This window comes from Benincasa hispida, chromosome 9 (assembly GCF_027475165.1).
Source record: "Benincasa hispida cultivar pf3 chromosome 9, pf3_genome.v1.1, whole genome shotgun sequence".
Lineage (NCBI taxonomy): Eukaryota > Viridiplantae > Streptophyta > Magnoliopsida > Cucurbitales > Cucurbitaceae > Benincasa > Benincasa hispida.
The window spans coordinates 56849108-56873484 of record NC_143486.1 but is presented as its reverse complement, the minus strand read 5'-3'; the positions used below and the strand labels follow the sequence as shown (position 1 = coordinate 56873484).

The 24377-nt window shown below is 34.8% G+C and overlaps 1 protein-coding gene across 1 annotated transcript; it reads left to right on the top strand.

Annotated features, from left to right (window-relative positions):
- The first annotated feature begins 14032 nt into the window (after positions 1–14032).
- LOC120086699 (microtubule-associated protein TORTIFOLIA1-like) lies at positions 14033–20095 on the top strand. The gene is made up of 6 exons (XM_039043462.2): positions 14033–15304; positions 16176–16367; positions 17668–17767; positions 17887–18587; positions 18668–19549; positions 19698–20095. Exons 1-6 carry the CDS (start codon positions 14591–14593, stop codon positions 19890–19892), a joined length of 2784 nt encoding a protein of 927 aa, XP_038899390.2. The 5' UTR covers positions 14033–14590; the 3' UTR covers positions 19893–20095.
- Positions 20096–24377: the final 4282 nt, after the last annotated feature.

The following is a 24377-nucleotide window of genomic DNA, read 5'->3' as shown; positions in this document are numbered from 1 at the left end:
TCGACCCTAGACTTACCAGGAAACTCAGTGGAATTTACACTTGGATTCCACTGAGGAAACTTGAGTGCTCAATCCAATTTCATCAACGCATATCACCCACATTTCCATTTCATAAAAATCAAGCATCAACTACCCTTCCGAGTATCTCTAATGGACGAATGAAGCATACATAATACAAGATAATCACATAGAATGAAGATCCTCAGTTGTGCTAGCTAAATGCTTCTCAACCCATTCAACAGATTTAGCTACTCATGCATGATAAACAGAGTGTGAACAGATATAGAGAAGTAAATTCCATTTCTATAAATGAGTTTGAATACACAATAACAATGGAAGTTAAAGGTAGAGAGACTGATAGCAATCTCTTGCTGCCCAAGGCTTTACACTGCAACTCTATTCAGTTCAAAATATATTCCTGCTTCCGCAGGAGCTGGCCCTTTCTCTGATTTTGAAGCTTCCGGCGCTCTCCTTAGCTTACCGGAACGATCTGTCGACACAACCTTCTTCTCTCGCGTCTACCTTAAAGTAAAAGAAAATCTAAGAACAAGGCTAAACTATGAACAAAACTTGTGAACTTCGGTACCCCTTTTCTGAAGGATGCCTTCAGTATTTATAAAGCTTCGGGGTGAAGGGCGGCCTCTTTCTTATGATTGCACAGATGGGATGGCTTTAATTTCCTGACTGATGCACTGAATATTTGTCACCGAAAAGCTGAATGTACTTGTTATCGTTAGCGGCCGTCAACTTAATTTGGATTCGACCGTCATCAGCTTTCTATCCCATCGTGATTAATTATGCCTTTCACCCAGATGTGTCCACCAAGTTGCGCTGGCTCTATGCAGCAATCCTTTTTTAGCAGATGTTTGCGAACACAAATCACCGCAAAGCCTTACGGTAATGCTATGCTTGTTCGTTGATTTCATATGATCAATCTTTTTGCCTTGCGTCCACGCATATTCTGCATAAAAAATACAAAAATCAACTGTTTTTATGCGATGAACGCATGCGAATGCAATGTTATGAATTTAATGCTTTTTGGACACAATCCAACATATTTTATCAACGGAAGCAAGCATTGTTTAAGAACTTAGTACTGCAATAACGTGCATTTCTGCCCGTTATCAAACTACTCCCAGGTTGCAAGTTTCCCATCCGTATTAATCATTTTCTCTGCTGAACGCCACCAGATTTTTGCATTGCCAGTCAACATGAAAACTGCACATTGGAGCTTGTGCTCTTCTAGACACCTCATAAAATGGAAAATCGTCTCGATAGATGACAACCACATCTCTGCTATGGTGGGGTCCCCTAACGATCCATCAAAGGAGTGAGGGTCAAACTTACTGAAATCCCTCAGATGTTTAGCCTCAAGAGACAAGCCCTACATGTCTCTATCCTGTGGTCTGGTTTGTCGTAACCACTTAGATTGCACCGATTCCTCCTGAGCCTTGTTCTGGGCAGCCTGTTCTGCCATCGTGATATGGATCAGCTCCTGCAGTTTTTCCATTAGGGAGGATGTAACAGCTGCACTAATTCTGGCTTCCATTGCCTTCTCATCGACTTGGGTCATAGGTGGATTCGGAGCTGTCGATGGCAGTGTGGCTACTCTCAGCTCCCTCTTCCTGCATCCCTCCTCTAATAGTCATTCTTATGGTTTAGGTGTCATGTCCTATCATGAACTCATAAATCAGCTCTCTACCTCAAGGTCTTTCTCAGAAAACATGTTATTGAAACATTACATCACTAATCCCATATATGTACTGAAAACTTTCATTAGTATGACATACCTGGCGATGACGAGGAATCCGTTACTTTATTTTATTCCTTAAATACACAAATATATATATAAATAATTACATATATTTTTAAAACTCTTCCCTTTCTTTCTCTTCCAATCAAAAATTAGAATTCGAATTATGAAATCAAATTAATTGGACATAAACCTAAATCTTCCCATTAAATAAAATGGCATTATGAAATCAACAAAATTGTCCTCAAACTTTATGAAAATACAGAATTCGAATTATGAAAACTCGGAGTGTTACAACCTCTATCTATAATCATGATTTGGAATGTATAGAAAAAACTTCATAGTTTGTTTCATTTGTGTAGTTGCTAATGTCTTTTTTTACATATTAGGGAAGGGCTTTCCAACAAGATATATTTTAGGTAAAAGCAAAATGATACTGGGATTGCTAGAAGGTATTCCAACAGTGTTGAAATGTGAAGTAGCTATGGTAATTTTCTTTCTCGTACTCATTGTCTTATTTTCTATCCTTTTTTTTCTCTCTTAATTTGTCTATTTCCTCACATAATCTTTTTGCTTACATGGTAGGTTCCTAAAGGTCTAGAAATGAATGAGTAGGTAAGTTATCTCTGTCATTGAGTTTTACCCTCTAGTAATGAATGAGTAGCTAAGAGACATGATACGTTTGCATATATTTCTGTGATTATAATTTTCATTTATGACATATATTTCTTTGTTTATAATTTTCATTTATGACATCCCATCTTGGCAATATCCTCATCTGTGAATTATAAGTTCAAAATTTCCCAGTTAGAATCGTTTGAGCTCAGTACTTCAGACTGTGTTCTTGTTATCTTATAAGCCCAAATGCCAAGGATTTTTTTTTTTTTTTTTTAAGATTTAAATGCTAATTTACTTTGAAATTTATTAGCTATCTTTTGAATCATGATTTCTGTTTACATTAGTTTTCTTCTCCTTGCTACTTGTAGGTATGCATATGGAAAGTGAGAAACAAGGTTGCAAGAACAATTGGAGGACGCTTATTTGGCATATAATAGGTATGTTGAGATCTTATTTCAAAGTTTTTTAGGAATTCACATATTGATTCTGACTTCTTGTAGTGATGATTTGTGATATGCTTTCTTGAAATTAAGGATAGTGAATAATGTAGGACCAATACAACTAATGTATAGATCTATTATTTCCATGCATGGTTTCATCCCTTTCATTGGCCATCTCATATCCAACTTTGGCTGTTACGCCACATATGCTCATCAATGCATACAAAAACCTTCTTATTATTGCAGTTGCTATTGCTGAGAAACTTAAAGAACATCTTAAGGTATGTTGCCACACACATTTTACTAAGTTTGCTTTGGCTGATGTGGCTGACAAATAATCAATTGCTTCTCTTATACTTAGTACAGGATTCAAGCAAGTTTGTTGTCGATGTGGTTGTGTCTACTGCAATAGCTATTGAGAAGAAAAAGGAAGATCCCACTGAGGAGTCTAATGATGACAATGGTTTCAGCTTGCTTGATTAATTTGTAATTTGTAAGTTAAAGAGATAATAGGACCTTTCGTGTTTTGCATTTTTGTAGACTCACAAATTGAAGTTTTTCATCATGTTTTTGGAGTTTTTTTTTATTTTTTTTATTTAGTTGATTGTTACAATAAGTATTATTTAGGTTTTGTTAAGGATCGATAGTTTATTTAATTTTGGATTGGATACATAAGAGTGTTGTGCTTGGAGGAGGGTGCGGTCTCTCTTTCTTAATAGTATAAATGTTATGTGTTTGATCGATAGTGTGGTAATCTTGACCGATAGTTGTAGCATATGAGATTTTAGTGTTGTAAAGTTTTATAATGATAATGTTGCAAAAAGTTATCTTTTGTCATATTGAAGGAAATTTTTATTCATAAGATTGAAAATATGTTTGGTTGTTTATTTGTCATAATATAATATATCATATGTGATTATTGGATCAAAATACAGAAACAAATTATAGTGATTGTTGGATCAAAATACAAAAATAAATTATAGTGATTGTTGGATCAAAATACAGAAACAAATTATAGGTCAACATCCATATTAAAATTAAAAAAAAAATCACAAACATACTCGACGAGTTAAACGTGTCAAGATATAGATATATTTGACAAGTGGAAACTGTCAAGAAGTTTTACACTTGACACTTTATTCTTGTTAAGAACACCTATATTCTTGACATTTTTGCTTATCACATATCAAGTGAAACTGTTCTTGACAGTTTTTATTTGTCAAGAACATCAATATTTTTTACATTTTAAAAATGTCAAGTGTCACTATTCTTGACGTTTTTTTCTTAGTCGAAAACATCCACATTCTTGACACTGGATTCCTTGACGTTTTTTAAAACATCAAGAAAAGTGATACTTAACATTGAAAAAACATCAAGAAACATTGTTATACTGTTTTTGTAGTAGTGCACATACTTGAGTTTGAGGGCAAACCGGCAGTAGGTAACTTACCTCAAAATACTAAAAAATCTAGTGTCAATACTTTAATCCCCTTTTCTAGCTTTGAGAGACCTTGAGTCAAGTACTACTACCTGAAACAAAAATCAATTCGAACCTTATTAGGCTTAAGTCCACACACAAAACTATCTTAAACTTCCCCAATCCTTTACCCAATACGTAGTGTAACCCCTAAGTTGGATTATATGTCCTAAGACTTGCAGTTTGTAAAGTTACATATTCTATTATTAATAAGGATGTTATTCGACATTACTTGAATAAAGTTGTTATTGAATATATAAATTGCACTTATAAAGTCTAAATCCAATAAACTAAAATCCATGGCTATTATATGAATACTTGAACTTTATATGGAGACATAAAAGTGGATCAGGTTCAAGTAAATAGTCAAAACGATCTATAGTATACGAATAAGGTTGGGTAGCTTGTTTTGATAACACTATTGGATACGACCCACTCTGTAGTTGTTACAAATTGTTGTAAAGATGCTACTAACAAAGTAATCCTGATTCGTTCATGTATTGACATGAGGAGTGGGGGCATCCTATGCAATGAGTTTGCATAAGATAGGACCAAGAAATAAATCACTTTTACTTTATAACGTTGTTTATTATTTAAGACTGATTATTTCACAACAATGACCTAGGTAACTTAACCTGAATCCTAAGCTAACTATGAACTCCTGTTTGTTCGGGATTATCCTTAGATTTGCATAAGTGAGGGTTGACTCAACAGCGCTGCCTAAATAAGCCTCCTATTTCAGGGGTAAGACTAGGTAGATAGCTGGAGACATAGGGTGCAAGATGAAATTCACTCCTACCCACTTTCAGGGTAGTAGAGAGGTTGTTCCCTTAAGTGCTGATTTCGGGTCTTGAACAAAGAGCCCCACTCTCTCATTGGCTCAAGAAGGACTTGGTTTGATGATCGGATCACAAACCAATTGTTCATTAGATGATTAGTGGGAGTTAAGGAACAAGAGGTAATATCGAGGGTAAAATAGCCTTTTGACCCAGGTGTTATTATGAATAACCTGTGAAGGGCTAACTTTCTAATCATAGTTATATCGAGTGCACACAATATATCTATAGTGAAGGGAGTGCAACTACGGGCTTTAGTGGAGTGACCTAGTAGTTAACAAATGAGAGATAATTTGGTGTAAACCATTTAACCAATTAATCTCGGATTATTGAAGCCCATGATTTGTAGGTCCACCAGGTCCCCCTACTAGCTCACAAACGGATTAGCCTTAGAGTAGCGTGATAAATTAATTTGAAACATTCAAATTAGAATTAAGGGAATTAGTTTACTGTTGGAATTAAAAAGAATTGGAGAATCGATCAATATTTAAATATTAAATTCATGGTAATGGAATTGGTGAGGAATTAATTTAATATTTGATATTAAATTAATAAGATTAATTAAATTATTTAATTAATTTATTAATTTTATTAGAAAATTAATTATTGAATTAGTTTTGTAAAATTAATAAAATCTCATGTTTTAATTGAAATGTTATTTGTTTTTGGAAATCAATTTAAAACAAGAAAATTGGAAATGGAAAAATGATTTTTTCTACTTTCATTTTCAGCAGCTCACTCACTTTCCATTCTTCTTCAACTCAATTAATTCAAGCATGAGCTTTGATTCATGCAAGGCTATTAGTTGTATGAAAGCCATGCAATATAAAGCTGGAATTTTGAGTGGAACAAAAGGGAATCAGTTGAAATTTTGCTAAGAAATTGTGTTTGAAGAGCTGTTCTTCAACCTGCCGATGAACCAGTCCTCCTCTCCTTATTCTCTTAATCCAAGCTTATTTTGAGTCCCACAACTCAATTCAAGGCACCAAGAGGATAGCAGAGAAATCCTTGTGGTGGTTCACGAGCAGAAATCAAGGAGATTGCAGCTGAAGATCGTGAATAAAAGGTACTTCAAAGGTTAATGTTGCTTAATTTAAAGCAATTAGAATGCTTAATGATCTTGTTTTACTTACGCTACTTGTTTCCTCAATTTAACACCCTAATTACTTATAAATGTAAAACAATAACCCAACCTCATGTGTGACATTTAATTTCAAGGGTTAAAATTCAAACGTAACAACTCGATAACTACAATCTTACCCACAAAGTGTGCCGAAACAACCCCAATTTCACTGTCGACTGAACAATGCCTTGAAACATCGACCAAAGCTTCAAAACATTAAAGGTAAAACTTAAATTAGACCAGAAATTTCTTGGACATCAAAGTAGCAACCAAAACCCAAATTGCAGCACAATCAAACACAACCACAGTGCATCAAACCAAGATTTGGATGAATCTCAAAGAAAACTCACCCAAAAATAACCAATCCTTACCCAAAACCTCAAATTCTAGCGAAAAAACCTCCTCAGGACCACATCCAAATGGTGGTGAAAGCAGGTGGTTGTGTGACGACTGAAGGCAATGCCCGAGTGATGGCTAACTTGCACGGGCGAGCAATTGGGTGTGCAGTTGGGATCCACGACGTGATAGAGTAAACTAACATGCAGCGGAAGAAATCAAAATCAATAAGCACTCTAGTTACACTTAATATGAGTTTAAAAAACATGCATTGAAACAACTTTCAAAAGAGGATTTCTAAAGCATATTACCTTTGAATTCCACGAATTAGATCTTCAACATGATAGTAGACCACTACAATGACCTTCTCTACTATCTTCTAACTCAGATTAAGAGGTGGAATCTCAGATTGAACTCAATTTTGGGTTAGGAATGAAGAAGATTTTTGGAGATCAATATGATATTCAGAATTTTAGATGCATGAAGAAATTCAAAATCTGAAAATTAAAGCATTTAAAGTACAAATTCATGGAAGCACTTTGTTCATCAGCTTGATGACACTTCAACAACCATTAACAAAGTGGACTTAAGTGTTAATTAGGGGGTTAATCCACCCCAAACTTGAAAATGTTGGAAAACTCCACTAAACGAAAATTTCCAATTTTCAATTTCTCTTCCATTTTTTTCTAATTTTCACTAAAATTAAAATTAAATAAAAATTCAAAACAGATTTTGAATTTTCAAAATTGAAATTATTTTATTAAAAAACTTAATTAAATAAATAAATAATAATTTAGTATCAAATATTAAATTAATTAAACACCTAATTTATACATGAATCCTATTCATGTAAGTTAATATTTAAATATTTTAAACTCTCCAATTTCGATAAATTAAACGTTTCAATTATATATAATTAATCAAACCCTAAATTGAATTCAAACATTTCGAATTCAAAACCTTAATTTCGATTTTGAATATTTCAAATTCACTCAATTCACTAATACAAGAAATAATTTTATGAACTAGTAGAAGGACTTTCTGGACTTACAAATCATGAGCTTCAATGATTTAAGATTAATAGACTAAACTCTTTAGACCAAGTTAATCAATATTCCGAGACATACCACTATAGTTCGATAGTTGCACTCTCCTCACTGTAGATATATTTCGGTCCACTTTAACCATAATCAGTAAGTCAATCCTTCATAGGCCATTCGTATTTACAACTAGGTCAAAATTATTGTTTTACCCCTATAAATACATCTTTCTTCTTAAGCTCCCATTAATCCTTTATTGACCAATTTGGTTTATAGCCCAACTAATAAACCAAGACCCTCTCGATCATAAGAAGGCAGGCCCCATTGTTCAATACCAAGGAATCAGCACTTAAGAGAACAACTTATCTGCTAACCCTAAGTCAGGTAGGGGTGAATTTCATCTTGTAGAACTATGTTTCTAACTATCTATCTGGTCTTATCCTCAAAATGGGAGGCTTATTGACTAGTGTTGTTGAATTACTCTCACCTATGCAGATGAAAAAATAATCCCGAATAAACAGGAGTTCATAGTTAGCTCAAGATTAAGATCGAGTTACCCTAGGTCATCGAATTTGAAATAGTCAGTTTTAACAGTAAACGGTTGTTATAAAGAAAAGTGATATTTCGAGGTCCGGTCTTATGCAAACTCATTGCATAGAATGCCTCCACTTGCATGTCTCCACATGAATGATTTTGGATCACATCATTTGTATCAGTATACAAAATGGGTCATATCCAATATGAAGGATCCTATGAAGGATGCGCAGTGGAAGCAAACTGTCCCAATTCTAAAAAATTTGCAGAATGCATTTTTACAAAGAAAACAGAATAAATCATGCATTTAATTAAACAAAACATACAACGTGCTTTAGAAACTAAGAAGAGAAAAAGGGAATAGAAGACTTACCCTTGAAGAACAAAATCTTCACAATTCCTCTTCACTGTGAAAATCACGAACATAGAAAAAGGACACTACCACAAAAGAAACCTCGGTATTCTCTGGATGATAATCTAGGAGAAGTGGACTCTGACTATTTTGGTGAGAGAAGGGATAGAAAGAGGAGAAGAGATGAAAAGCCTTAGATCTTATCTAAGATATCAGAATTTCTTGTGTGATTTTTCTATATTTTCTTTGTTCACCACACAGAGAAGAAGAAAGTGTAGCTAACCCACGTACACGACTTAGAGAGAAAGAGGGGAGAGGGAATTACAACTCCCTTCCAAATAACATTAATTCAAAAATAAATTAAATTTATTTATTTATTTAATAAGTTATTTAATATATATGATAATTGTTGGAATTGGTGTCCTCTCCCAAAGTCTCGTTGTTTTGTAAAGATACACATTGTTTAATGAATAAAATAAGTGTTATTTAATTCTGGCATTTACTCATATCCAATGAACAAAGTTTCTTGGTTATCTTATGTGAACTTAAGCATGTATATGTGATATACAAGTGGATCATGCCTTAAGTGATAACCTAAATAGGTCTGTAGTATAAGGATTAAGGTGGAATACCTTATCCTTATGACACTATGAATATTGTCTGCTTTGTAGAGGTTTGCAAGTGTTGTAAACTACTATAGATGGTAAATCCTGACCATTCATGTGGAGACGGTGAGCGGGGGTGTCCTATATAAAGAGTTTGTATAAGATCTGGACCACGAGATGATTAGACTCTGTATATAAAAACGTTGATACTAAAGATTTACATCTTACCTAAACGACCATAGGTGACACGACCCTCAATCTTGAGTATTTTGGGAACTCCTACCTTTGAGGGCGATCCTTTGATTAGTATGGGTGAGAGTGGTAGATTTCCAACTCAATATGCCTACCTTTTTGGGGACTTGTCTGATCTGGGAGCTGGAAACTCAATCCACAATATGGAATTCATTCCTTTCCCGAAGCAGGGATAAGTAGAGAGATTGCTCCCTTAAAGGCTGATTCTGGGGCTTGAACATAGTGGCCACAGATTCTCTTTGGAAGAGAAGACCCAGTCATAGTAGGACTATGACTTATGTTCATTAGAGAGATCAATGGTACTTAAAGAGACAGATGTAACTATAGGGGTATAACAGTTATTGGCCCAACTGTACTTACGAGCGATCTATGAAGGGTTGTCGCACTACTGATTGGTTAAGATGGACACATAATATATCTGTGGTAAAGAGAGTTGAGCTGTCAGTCTTGAGTAGAATGCCTGACAGTTAACGGATGATGGATCCCATGACTAAAGAGTTTAGTCAGTTATTCACGTACCGTTGGAGCTTCGAGCTACAGGTCTATGAGGTCCCCTTGGTAACTCAATGGATTCAGTTGAGGATCAGTTCTTGGTGTTGATTTGAAATGTTCAAATTGACAAGAGGTATTTTGATTATATATGATATAATTAGTATGGTGTACGAGATACATCTAGGGGAGGATTGATGTAAATGAGATTTACATTAAGTACCATGGAATAGAAGAAGAACTATGGTTTATATGTTTCATGAGATGAAATATTAAAACTATAGGTTATAAATATAGTATGATAAGTTGGTTATCATTTATATTTATAATAATATTAATTATTGGATAATTAATTCTTTTTCTTTAATAACCAAATGAGTGGATGATTATTGGATTCATGGTAACCGTAAGTTTAAAAGGAAATTGGCTTTCTTATTTTGAAGATGATTTACAAACGATTGAAAAGAAGTTTTTTACAAAAGATTGAAAAAGTTTTTGAGTTTTTTCTCTCGGCGCAAAAGAAACTCAGTAGTCGTCAAGTAAATATAGATTTACTAAATGACGGCTGGGCAAGCTAAACGATCGTGCAGTGGAGAGCTAAACGATTGTGCAATATTTACTAAACGATCGCATAGTTTTGATAGACGATTATTTGCCCTAAGTAAACTATTGTGTAGAGTCTGTAGGCGATAGACCGAGCTAAACGATGAGTTAAACGATCTCATAGCTTTTGCTAGATGATTGCATAGCTTTATCTAAACGATTGGGCATCGACCTATACGTAGGTCTCCGCCATCTCCCACTTGCCCAGTCGTATACGCGATCAGTGTTTCCTCCTTCGTCTGCCTCATACAAAGTCTGAACAGAGCCCACCCTCTGGATTCTCACACCAAGAATACCAAGGTCGCCTATTGGTGGTGTCAGACTCAACTCGACACCATCGAGATTTTCTGGAGGCCGTTCATGGTGCTGTGGAGGTTGTTTGTGTTGCTGAGGAGTTCGTGACTGAGGCGATCGTTGAGGACGATCGCGGAGTGATCATGCTATGTTCATTGCGGTGTTGCAGTCGTGTAGATCGAGCGTTCGAGGTTATTGTTGTTCAAGCATTCGTGTGCAACAGAGCGTGGAGATGCTTCTTTCAATGTTCGTATGGTTCCTTTTGTGCATTTGTAACTTTCATGCTGTAATTTCTGTATGAATTGTATAACCGCTTGTTTGGAAGTCGACTGTAAATGTAATGTTCATTCATGATTGTGATTTGGAATTATCTTTCTTTCGCTACTCATGGAAATCTCGAGTCTGATTTCCTTCAATAACTACCTTATCATATAATATATATTAAACTATATGTTATATCAAATATAACATATAGCCTATAGATTTAATATTGTATCATATACAATATAACCTATGGTTCCTTTCTCTTAATAATGACTTTTAATATAAATCACATTTATATTAATTATAACCATATAATCCAATTCATATAATTAATATTTGGATCATATTCAAATATTTATTTCCTATAATAAAAAAAACTTAATATTACAATGTATTAAATACATTATAGTAATTAATATAATTAATTTCCTCAATTAATTTGAACAATTCAAATTAATCCAAAAATTGATTCTCATTAAATCCCGTTGAGCTACTGAGGGGACCTCATGGACCTGTAGCTTGAAGCTCTAACGGTACATGAATACTTAATTAAACTCTTTAATTTAAATTATTCACCATCCGTTAACTGACGGGCACTCCATTAAAGACCGTCAGCTGCACTCTTTGCACTACAAATATATTTTTGTGTCCATTGGATATAATTAATCAACAGTAAGACGATAGTCTAGCTTGGCCAAAATTACTGTTTTGCCCCTATGGTTAGATCTAACTCCTTAAGTACCATTGATTCCTCTAATGAACCATAAATCATAGTCTAACTATGATTGAATCCCTTTCAGGCCAAGAGATGGTGGCTCACATTGTTCTGGCCCGGGATCAGCTCTTAAGAGAGTAATTTATCTACTAACCTTGATGTTGGGGAAGAAGTGAATTTCTTCTTGTGTAGTTGTGTTCCCAACTCCCCAATCAGACGAATCCCCAAAATGGTAGGCTTGTTGAGTCGGCAATCTAGCCATTCTCACCCATACAAATCAAATGATTGCCTTCATAGGCAGGAGTTCACAAGTCACTCAGATTCAGGTCATGTTACCTATGAATGTAAGTCCCTATTATGAACGGTGTTATATAATGAGACTAAACATTTCGTGGTCCGATCTTATACAAACTCCTTTGTATAGAATATCCCCACTCATATGTCTACACATGAATAACAACAATTGTAACACCTACAAATACTTGTAGTGTCACCATGATAAGGTACCCAACCTTATCCATCTACTACATCGTGTGTCTTTACATACATGTTTAAGCTACAAACTAAAGAACCCTACACCCTAACACAATTGTGTCACAGGTACCCAATCTCATCTAAATACTTATATATTATTTTGGCTATATATTTAAAACTTGATCCACTTTTATGTCTCCACATAAAATTAAAGTTATTCATATTATAGTTATGAATTCGTTTATTGGATTTTTATAATAGAATGTAATATCAATAATAATTTATTGAATGAAATATTTAGTAATACTTTTATTGATGAATAGAATATATTAACATTGACAAATTGCAAGTTTTAGGAAATTTCCTACACGGGGAACGTATAGAACTAAGAGAGAGAGATCGGTGGAGGAGAGATTTGACCAATGAGACCTGCATGAGGACAGCATCGACGCGGTGACGATGCTCGATGGTGACCAAATGCGAGGCGGACGTCAATAAGTGGGGAGGTGCAATTACGAGTCGTCGGTGGCCGAGCTTTACGGTGGCATGAACGAAACCAGAAGGGAGGTGTGCACCGTGCGACTAAAGAAGAAGAACGAAAACTTTTTTTTTCTAACCCTAAATAAAAATATTATTTACTAACCTTAAAGAAATATATTTATAAATATATTATTTACTTTCACCCTGACTCCCCCATAAATATATATTTAAAAATATATATTTATTCTTCTTTTCCATTTCCAGAAAGGAAATCTCCCCAAATCTCTCAACCATCAACTCTGAACTCAATTCAAATCTCCAACACCCTTTAACAACAAAAAGGATAAAACATAAATCTATTTTTTTCCCTCCACCCAAAATAAATTCCAACTAAAATTTTTTTAAAATACAACAAAAATCTCAATTCGTACAAAATACTCAAATGGTAAAATTACCTTAAAATTTTGAAATGTCACAAAACTTCCCCTCATGAGTTAACTAAGTCTAATTTTAAACTTAACAAGGATCAAGGGCTTACAACATCACTCGATTTATTTCCTTCTTTGCAAAGGCCATTTTTTTCACTACATTCCTTGAGAGGTCAATTCTATCGCTCATATTTTTGGCGTGAACCAATTTCACTCAAATTCGAACCTTACATGTGATATTTCTTAAGACCCTGGATCATAGATATTGTTTCATGGGTATGTATATTAAATATCTGAATTCTAAATGTTTAGATCTTAAATGTCTGGGATAATTAATATCTCTGTTTGGATATGCAAGATAATTAATGTATAAAAGTTAAATATATATGTTTAATTTACCAATTTTATATATAAAAACCAAAAATTAACAATTACATAATTAAATGGAACATAACAAGTAATGTAGTAATAAACTAAATTTAACATTATTTAATATATTGTTATATTAATTAATTATTTAATCACTTAAAATATAATTCAATGAATTTTTTTATATTAAATATTAATTAAATTATTTTATTTAATTACTAAATATAATTAAGCAAATATAAATTGATAAGAATATTAATAATTAATAATAAAGTTTTATATTTAATAACATAAAATGTTAATGGTAAATGTATTATTTAAATTTATAAGTCTAAATAATAAATTTTCCGAATTCATTTCCAAGTATAAAATTTTCGAGTATAAATAATTTAGATTGATTTGTTTTTAAAGTTCTTTAGATAATAATATATAAAATTTTAAAGTGAAATAAGGTAAAACAAAATATTAAATATTTGTCAAAAGAGGTCTTCGTTAAATTCAAAATATCAATCCATCCATTTTATCTCGTATTTCATGGGGCTAGATGCCTAGATCCTCTATTATTATCACTCTCTCGAAGAGTGAAGACCAGATTATACAGAGATTTATCCAAAGACTTTTATGAAGTTTGTACAAACATTTGAACATGAACGTGGTTTCCACTTTCTAAGTGGCTCCATTGTTGTTGTTCTTCTTCCTCAATTTAACACCTCCATTATTAACAGCTCCATTTCTTCAAGACAAACAACAATGTTATGGCTTCTTATGGCTTTATGGGCCTTGTAGTATTATCCAAGGAAACAAAACCTTGAATCTTGCAGAGAAAAAAAGGGAGAAAAAGAAGCAGTTAAAACAGTCATACAGGTCTCGTTTTGCTTTCAATTCGAAAAAGTTTCGTGATTTTAGCCCTCATTTCAACTTTGATTGCTGACCCACAAGACTTGCTTCTTACTTCTTCCCCCTTCTTCCCCACCCTCCCTCCATTTCTGTCTTTCTCAAGCTTCCCACCTTCTTTGAATCCTACTAATCGTCCTTCTTCAACTGCATTTTTGTTCCTTGACCTCCATTGAAGCTCTGAATCGAGTTTCCGCCATTGGGTTTGTCCAGAATGAGTTCTCAAGCACCCAAATCGTCAAGACCTTCAAAACCCCCAAATCAATCGCCACCCACATCCAGATCCTCGGCTTCTTCTTTATCATCCCATCTCGCCATGGTTGAACTCAAGCAAAGGATTCTCACAGCTCTCTCTAAGCTCTCCGATCGAGACACCCACCAGATCGCCATTGACGACCTGGAGAAAATTATCCAGTCCATTTCCCCGGAAGCCATTCCTATGCTCCTCAATTGTCTCTACGACTCCTCTGCTGACCCGAAACCTGCTGTGAAGAAAGAGTCGTTGCGGCTTCTAACGGTTGTTTGTGCTTCCCATAACGATTCTACTTCCACCCATTTGACTAAAATTATAGCCCACATCATAAGGAGGGTTAAGGATTCGGATTCTGGGGTGAAGGATTCGTGTCGAGATGCCATTGGTGCACTGTCGGCGCAGTACTTGAAAGGGGATAGTTCAGGTGGTGGTGATAATGGAGGTCTTGGCTCTGTGGTGGCATTGTTTGTTAAGCCCTTGTTTGAGGCAATGGGAGAACAGAACAAGGGCGTTCAATCTGGGGCTGCATTGTGTATGGCTAAGATGGTGGAGTGTGCGGCCAGCCCACCCATCATGGCGTTTCAGAAGCTTTGCCCCAGGATCTGTAAGTTGCTCAACAATCCAAATTTTTTGGCAAAGGCTTCACTCCTCCCTGTGGTGGCTAATTTATCGCAGGTCCGTTTTACTCCGTGTGTTTGTTCTACTTATCTGTAATCTCTTGCTATTTCAAGTCTTTTTTCATCATGGTATGGCTATGGTATGTAAGTTTAGATTCATAAATAACTAATGATATTTAGAGGTGAGTGAGGATTATGAAACAATGCACTGTAAGTTTAGCATTTTTAGGGGGGGTGAGGTAAAAGGATCTCTGAAGTCCAGCATTACTTGCGAAATCCTCAATGTTGAAGAGAAAGCATGAAGACTTCGTTATTAGGCCTTTTGTATCTTCTTTAAATTTCAGGTCAGCCTTTTTTATATGATAAGAAATGTACTCAAAGCCCACAATTTTCTTGTTTAGTTGAAGATGAGAGGTGCAGAAGGAAGTTGTCTAGGTTACGCGAAGTCTACTATAAAACTTTAGGAAGTATAGTTGTATATTGTTGCTATTGAAAACATAATATAGAAACTTGGGTGTAAATCTATCTTTTCCACAATGTAGGAAGAAGAAGAGGATAGTTTAGTTGAATGCTCATTTGCTAACTTAAATATATGAAAGACTGGGAGAAATAACCAATAAGTAGAATGCTGTTTAGAAGCCTAGTTGAGTTCTGTATCAAGTTCTGTTACTTCAATGTGAAAAGGTGAACAAACTATTGACATGTTTAAGAGAACAAAGAATAACAAATAGGTAATATGAAAATATTTACAAGAATAAAGAGGAAAAATAAAAATTACAAGAAACGAGCTGATTTGAAAAGATGTACATATTCTTGATTGTTTAGCTTTTATTAGAAACCAATAACAATTTTATGATGACTCAATGTCTTCGTTTTACCAGTGTCTTCATATTAAGGAGAAAGTAATAGGTTTGTGGAACTTGTTTTAGGTTGGTGCTATTGGGCAACAGAGCTTGGAACATTTGCTACCAAGTATTCATGAGTTACTTGGGAGCACTGATTGGGCAACACGCAAGGCAGCAGCTGATGCACTTAGTGCATTAGCATTGCATTCGAGCAATTTCATCACAGATGGAGGTGCTTCCACTTTGGCAGTACTTGAGGCTTGCCGTTTTGACAAGGTAATCTTTTTCTTTTGTATGTCCTTTGTTATAAAGCATCTCACTTACCCTGCTCTAAACCTGTTTTATATATGTGCGCGTGTGTGTTTTCTATTAACACATTCAAGAATTTAGATAAGTATCTTGATTCAAGATGAATTGCCAACTTCTTACTTAAAAACTTGCTAGGCTACTTGCCAAACTTTCTATATTTGGCCTTGTAATGCCATCCATTGATGTTTAATCAAATTAGCATAGGAGAGTCTAAGATTGAACTATCTGAATGTCAAGGGCTGAAGGAAATCCAGGTATCAATAAACAGAAGAAAGAATATTTGGCTTATGGGAGCGTTTCTAACATACTCTAGTGGATTAAATGAATGTTATTGGTTTCTCGGTGCAACATAGCAGCCTTCTTAGGTTAAGCTTATGGAAGCATTTCTAACATACTCTAATGGATTAAATGAATGTTATTGGTTTCTCAGTTCAACATAGCAGCCTTCTTAGGTTAAGCTTTTAGGCTGCCTGATGAAAGTAGCCATTCTTTTCTTAAATGAAAAGCTTGAGCAACTTTTAGGCTGCTTGACTGCTGTTTTTAAAGATAAAAAGTTAAATTATTTGGATAGTATCATGGCCTTTCTTTAGGGTATTTGAAAGCTTGACTATTCTGATGAAATCATGTCTGAAATGGAATTAGGTTTAAGATCTCTTTAGGTCACGTTTTGGGTGATTTTTTCACATGGCACTTGTGGTAGGAACTTGAGATATTGGAGGAAAGGTCCGTTGACGTCTTGGGTTTGAGTCTCAAAGCAGAAACCTTAACTAATAAAAAACCCTGAAAAGAATCCTCATGGAGTAGGGGGATTGGGATTGATACCACCACGGATAAGAAATAAAAAACGATTTCATCCTCCAGAATTGAAAGTCCATCATATCTTGCAATCTAGCAAGAGCATGATGTATGCTAGGTTGACTCATTTGTTCTAACGGTTACAAGTAATGATCTTGTCAAGAATGGAATGTGGATCAATCCAACTGCAGATGGATTAGGAGTCCATAGTGATGTTCATATTTTGATTTTACAGATTTGAATAATTAGTTTTTAAAACAACATCTGTTCTTTCTTCTTTAATGTTCAAGTTTTATTTTTGTTTGGAAAATATTTTGTATTGAAAAAACTACAAGAATGGAGTTTGAAACTGATAGGTGTATACTCGTATCATTTTCTGGATCTCATTGATTTATATACAAGTGAAATGAAATGATGAATTTACATTTGCAGATTAGAGTATTTATCATGTTATATTAATGGTATCTTACAGATTAAACCCGTTCGAGACAGCATGTCAGAGGCACTACAGCTATGGAAAAAACTTGCTGGGAAAACAGATGGTGCTGCAGAAAGTCAGAATGCATCTCAAGGTGTAGTGAGTTGTCTTTCCCCTCTTACTTTCTTCTGGAGGTTGAAGGATTACCTCACTTTTTTCTTGTGCCAACTCTTGCTTCATTTCAATATAATATTCTTGCTGTATATGTTTCAGACAGTGAAAACCATGAACAAGCGGAGTTGTCTCAAAAGTCTGACCTGAAAACTGCAAATTCCCCTCAGGGAGGGAGGTCACTAGACAAAGATAAATCTGAGGGATCTATCCCCGTACCAAATTCAGCTTCGAGAACCAAATGCGGTAGTATTTCAGATAAAGCAGCTGTAATATTGAAGAAGAAAGTACCTGCTTTAACTGACAAAGAGTTGAACCCAGAGTTCTTTCAGAAACTTGAAACTAGGGGGTCTGGGGATTTGCCTGTGGAGGTGGTTCTTCCTCGCAGACATGCCAGTTCTTCAAACACAAACGATGAAAAATCAGATGCAGATGATACAAATGCTGGGGGAAGATCAAGTCATGTTGAAAACACCAACACAGATGATTTTCAAAGAGCATTCAATAAGTTTCGAGACTCTGAAAGAGCTCAAATGGCTAAGATGCGGGATTATGATGATGTTGAGCGAGATAAATGGCATGAGGGGAAAATAAATGGAAGAGACTCCAGAACAAGAGCATACAATGTGAATGATCAAAATGACATATCTCTGCGGGAATCTTCTGGTGCTCGTTCGGACTTCTCCAAAATGGATACCCAATCGGAAAGTGCCTTCATAAATAACAAAGGAAGTTGGTCCACCATCCAGAGGCAGCTATTACAATTGGAGAGGCAACAGGCACATTTGATGAACATGTTGCAGGTACATGCTCAATATATGCTATGTGGGGTTAGTTCTCATGACTGAATTTTAAAATGTTGTTTCATACTTCTATATCTCAGGATTTCATGGGAGGCTCTCATGATAGCATGATAACTTTGGAAAATAGAGTCCGTGGACTCGAGAGAGTTGTTGAAGACATGGCACGTGATTTATCCGTGTCATCAGGTAGGAGAGGGAACTTTCCTCTAGGATTTGAAGGATCGTCTAATAGGCATCTAGGCAAGTATAGTGGATTTTCGGACTATCCAAGTGCCAAGTTTGGACGAAACAATGATGGAAGAGGTTCTTTTGGAGAGAGGTTTGTTCAATCGGAAGGAATTGGTTCAAACATGCGAGGAAGGAGTGTTGCATGGAGACCTGATATGAATGAGACTTGGGACTATCCTGCTTACATGTCGAGAAATGGGCAGATGGGCTCTAAGAGATCTTTAGATGTTGGCATCGATAATAGGTCATCTAAATCAGAACAGGAAAGCGACCAAGGCGGAGGTAACAGAAGAGCCTGGGATAAAGGTGCTGGACCTTTAAGACTTGGTGAGGGGCCATCTGCAAGAAGTGTTTGGCAAGCATCAAAAGACGAAGCAACCTTAGAAGCCATTCGGGTAGCTGGGGAAGACAATGGAATATCTAGGACTCCGAAAGTGGCGATTCCTGAATTGACTGCAGAAGCATTGGCAGACGACAATGCCGGTCAAGAACGGGATCCAGTATGGACTTCTTGGACCAATGCAATGGATGCCCTTCAGGTAGGTGATATGGACACGGCTTATGTTGAAGTTCTCTCTACAGGGGATGACATCTTGCTCATAAAGCTAATGGAAAGAACTGGTCCTGTGGTCGACCAAATCTCAAATGAGATAGCCGTTGAGATCTTCCGTGCCGTGGGACAATTTCTACTCGAGCAGAACTTGTTCGACATATGTTTATTTTGGATTCAACAGGTATGGCGTTTACTCAACTTCAATGCTTGTTATTTGCTACTCTTCACTTACCCTTTATTTAGATTCCTGGTTTGGATCTTAATTAGTCCAATTAGTTTGTGAGATCATATGGGAAATGCCTCCTGACTATCTTGACATGGTGTTTCAGTTGGTAGAAATTGTTTTGGACAATGGACCTGATTGTGTGGGGATTCCTATGGAAGTGAAGAAAGAACTATTGCTAAATTTTCATGAAGCTTCTTCAACAACGGATCCACCTGAAGATTGGGAAGGTGCTTTACCTGACCAACTTTTGTCACAACTGGCTTCTGCTTGGAGAATTGATATTGGACAACTCCAATAGATACTATTTGTAAACTCTTTTTTGTTGAATGGATGAACTAAATTCTTTTGTATAAGCAATGGTTTTCTTCCCATCCAAAATGGGATATATATTGGTTTGTTTAGGGAATGGTTTTCAGAATTTCTTTTTTTTTTTTTCACTCAGACCTCTCAGTCGCTAACACATACATATATTAATTGAGCTATGTTCGCTTTTGCTCAAAATTACTTTTAAAAGTTATGATTGAATCGTTAGTAGTTAATATTATTCAGCTTTGAGTTATACCTAGGAAAAAAAAAACTTAAAAACAATCATTTCTATTTGCTCTAAAATCATGAATCTTCTGAGAGAAGATGAAAAGGTAATTATAGAGCACCTTTTTAAAACATAATGATTGGAAGAAAAAAAAAACTTGGTAGATTCTTCCTAGAAAAGGATTAGATTACTTAATTTTAAATTTTCAATCATGTTAGTAAAATTAAATTATTAAATGCTGTCATCACAGTTGTTTAGCCAATAAGTGATAATATTGATATATATTTTTAGTTTTACCATATGTACAAGTTGAGAATTGAACATCATTAATACTATAATTATAAGCTGATTAAACTATCTATTGATAATTTTATACGGTACAACACAATTGCAAATAGATTAAAAAAGAAAGAAAGTTCTTTAAAAATAAAATAAATAAATAAATAAGCAAGAAAAAATACCTTTTGGTCATCGATTTTGGGTTTAATGTCTATTTGATCCCTATGTTTCAAATAGGAGTGTTCAAATAATTCAAAAATCTAAATAACCTGGACTACCCAATCCAAAATATAAGGGTTGGGTCGAGTTTGTTTTGTTTTTAGGTGGGATTGGGTTAAACTTTTTCTATTTTTATTGGGTTGGGTTAGGTCATGGGTTGACTAAAAAAAATTTGGATTGACCCAACCCAACCCGAATTTTATATATATAAATAAAATATACTATATATATATATTTCTCTTTATTTAAAATTTGATTACTTTATATTGATTAATTTATGAATTTTAAATATTTTTCTTTTAAAATTATTATGATACTTGTCTTTATTTGAAGTTTGCAATAAATATCTTAGATACTTGGTGTTTAGCATTTAAATTTTATTAGATTTTAGTTATTAGTCATGATAAATTTACATATTTTTAATTAAAAAGAAAAAAATAAGTTATAATCCAACAACTCAACCCAACCCAATCTGACCCAACCCGAATTTTAAGGTTGGATTGGGTTGGGTGGGGTTAGAGACTTTATTTGGGTTCTTTGGGTTGTCAACCCAATCAATCCGAATTTTTGAGTTGGTCTAGAAGACACCCTCAACCCAACCCAACCCAACCCAAACCATGTACACCCCTAGTTTCAAATCTAACACTTTTGCCACTGAGATTTCAATAATGCTCAATTTTAGTCTTTGAGATAATAGAACAGTTGGTGACTTAACAGAAAGTTGACTAGGATGATGACTAAATTCATTTTAAACCTAAATAGATCGATCATGTGGCAATTTTAATTTGGATAAAGCAAAAAGTTGTTTTCTTAAGAAAATAAAAAATAAAAAACAAAAGACACTCAAAGGCCCTACTTCATCTACATCTCGCTTCCTTTGTTTTCTAAGTCGACCAAGGGATCTCCATATGTATGGTTTTTCTAGAAAGGAATTTACATTTCTCCCACCATTTCACAGTTCTATGTCCAAAGCAAAAAGTACTTCTTGAGGGGGATCAAGTTAATTTGTAGATTTTCAAATTATTGACAAAAATGAGGTACATGAAAAAATATTTTTAAAAATAGGTGGGAATGGAAAGTATTGACAAAAATAGGATAGTTTCGGTATGAAGAGAAATCGTGCACGGGGTACACGATTAGCATTTAATCCAGTCAACACCACGTCGGCTCAGTTGGTTGACCGGTCGAAGAGAGACTTGTGGTCCGGGTCCACGATTTTTTCTTTTTCTTTTTTTTTTTTTAAAAAAAATAGATTCATTAATTATTTTTTTAATCGGAGATATACAACAATATTAAGACTTTAGGACCGGGTCCACAAATTTCTTCATTATCAAACTTAATTATATGTTTAATCTATAATACAAACATAAGTATTCTGCACTCATCTTTTTTTTTAAAAAAAAAAGGTATCATGATACTAAATAAGATTTACAATTAGTTTTTTAATTTGAAAATAGAAGTTTACATGAAATATAAAGACGACCCCTGGCCCTTACCCCACATGGGAGTTGTCTTCGTGTGCCTCTAAATTAGCTTCACCATGTTGTCGTTGTCGTCTACGACGAATACGTCTTCGATCAATGTCAACAATATTGAGTCGTCTTATTTGTTGAATAATAATTTCTATTTTGACCAATGTTTTGTGACACATTGAACCCAATTCTGGTAAATTGTGTTGTACTAAATATTGTTGTACATTTTCGATAAAACTATTCTGTACGATGAAAAAATAAATATTAAACAATATTCATATCATATATTTGAAAAAAAAAATTATTTTAAATCTCTTACCATGCAGTAATAGTAAGCGCTGCCAGGTGTGATAAATCGCCTCGTGATTGAATCGTACCAGGAAAAATAGTCATCTGATATAGCTGGCCCATTTTATTTCTCCCTTTGCACAACAATCATGTCGTCCATGCCAGTAGGATATATATTCCACATGAATTCGATGCTAGCCTTAGTCGTGCTTACCTCTCAAATCATTCTAGTATAGTGCTGGGAGTGTATAGCACAACGAAGGTATCGTTTTTTGCAGACCGAACTATCTCAACACACGATCTAGATGATGACACTCTACTATATGGACGCATATAAGAGAGCAACGGTCAACCAGATGTCTTCACCATCATGTCAGTAATCAGGTAGTGATGACCAAATATCTTCTGTGTATGACGTTCAATTAACCTGACAAAAAAAAAAAGATAATTATACATCCAAAATGTTTTAAATATTCCTTTATACATACAATTGTTACCTAATTGTACATCAGTCTGTCAAATATTTTTTGGTATACTAGAAACATATTTGTTGACTGTTAAGAGGCAGCTAATACACCACTCCATCTAAAATTATAAAAAAATATAATTAATTTATATTTTTACATAAAATGATAACAAAATAAATATACAAATGAAATAATACCTGGCACTAAGTGAACGATGACCTGGGGCCTGTAACTGGACTTGTGGTTGTATAATTAGAAATCTATCATAAGCCCATACCTATAGTAGTATCAGTAACCCCGCTATTTCTAATGCTTGTGCATTGGTAGCCTGAAAAGTTCTCTATAAAGCCATGCAAGACAGGCACCACCCCACGAGTACGTACCAGCATGCTCAAAACCAGACAGTAGAGGGAGAAACTTGAGATGTACTAGAGTGTTTGACTTGTCAGCGAACAAAAATCCTCCAATAAGTTGCATAATGTATGCTCGTGCATATCTACGTACGCTGATGTCATCAACATCGGGAGGTAATTCTGAAAACTGGGACGCCAACCACGGGATACTCAATCTTGAGTCTTTCAGATAATCTGGTAGAATGCCTAAGAGCTCGTCACAAACATTCTTCCAATCATGTTATAATGAACCTGTCAATGGTTCTCCGTCCACTCGTAACTCAAACTGAATGGCAACATCCTGCAACGTAATTGTACATTCCTCACAAGACAGGTGAAATGTGTGGGTTTCTGGTCTCCAACGCTTAACTAAAGCAGTAATGAGGTGCCAATCAAGTTGGATAAATTCAATCTGTGTAACCCCAAGAAAACCTGCCTGTTCAACATAGGGAATAATACGTTGATCAAATGGGATAGTATGTTGTGCAGATGCCTCCCTTCTCCGACAACTCAAAACTACAGTAGAAGAACTATCCCATATCGATTGTGAACGATGCGTATTTTTTTGATATAGTTGTACAAGATTAAAAGGACAAGGCTCCATTACCTAAGAAGTTCAAATTACATTATATAACAAAATCCATCACATAACAACAACTATTTCCTAAGAATGAATTAGATAACAAAAGTACAATTACCTAAAAATTACAATTATATAAAAAATATAAGTACATAAAAAATACAATTACATAAAAAATAAAAGTATATAAAATATACAATAACATAAAAAATACAAGTACATAAAAGATACAATTACATAAAAAATTTAGTGACTCGAAGATGAAGCACCTAATGTACGTTGTGGACAAGTATGTCTGTTATGTCCTCCTCTCTTGCAAATTGTACATCGAACTTTTTGGCTTACCTCTCTCCAATCCATTTCATTATGAATGCGCGTACTTTTTGGCCGACCCTGTTCTCTTAGTAAGTCTGCATTCGGATGAACTTCTGTAAATGATAATTTTGGCCAATAATCTGGGTGTTCTATTGGATGGAAGCGACCTTCATAACATTGCTTGAAATGAAACAATTTATAGCATTCATCAATAAGAGATATGTATGTCAAACGCATGT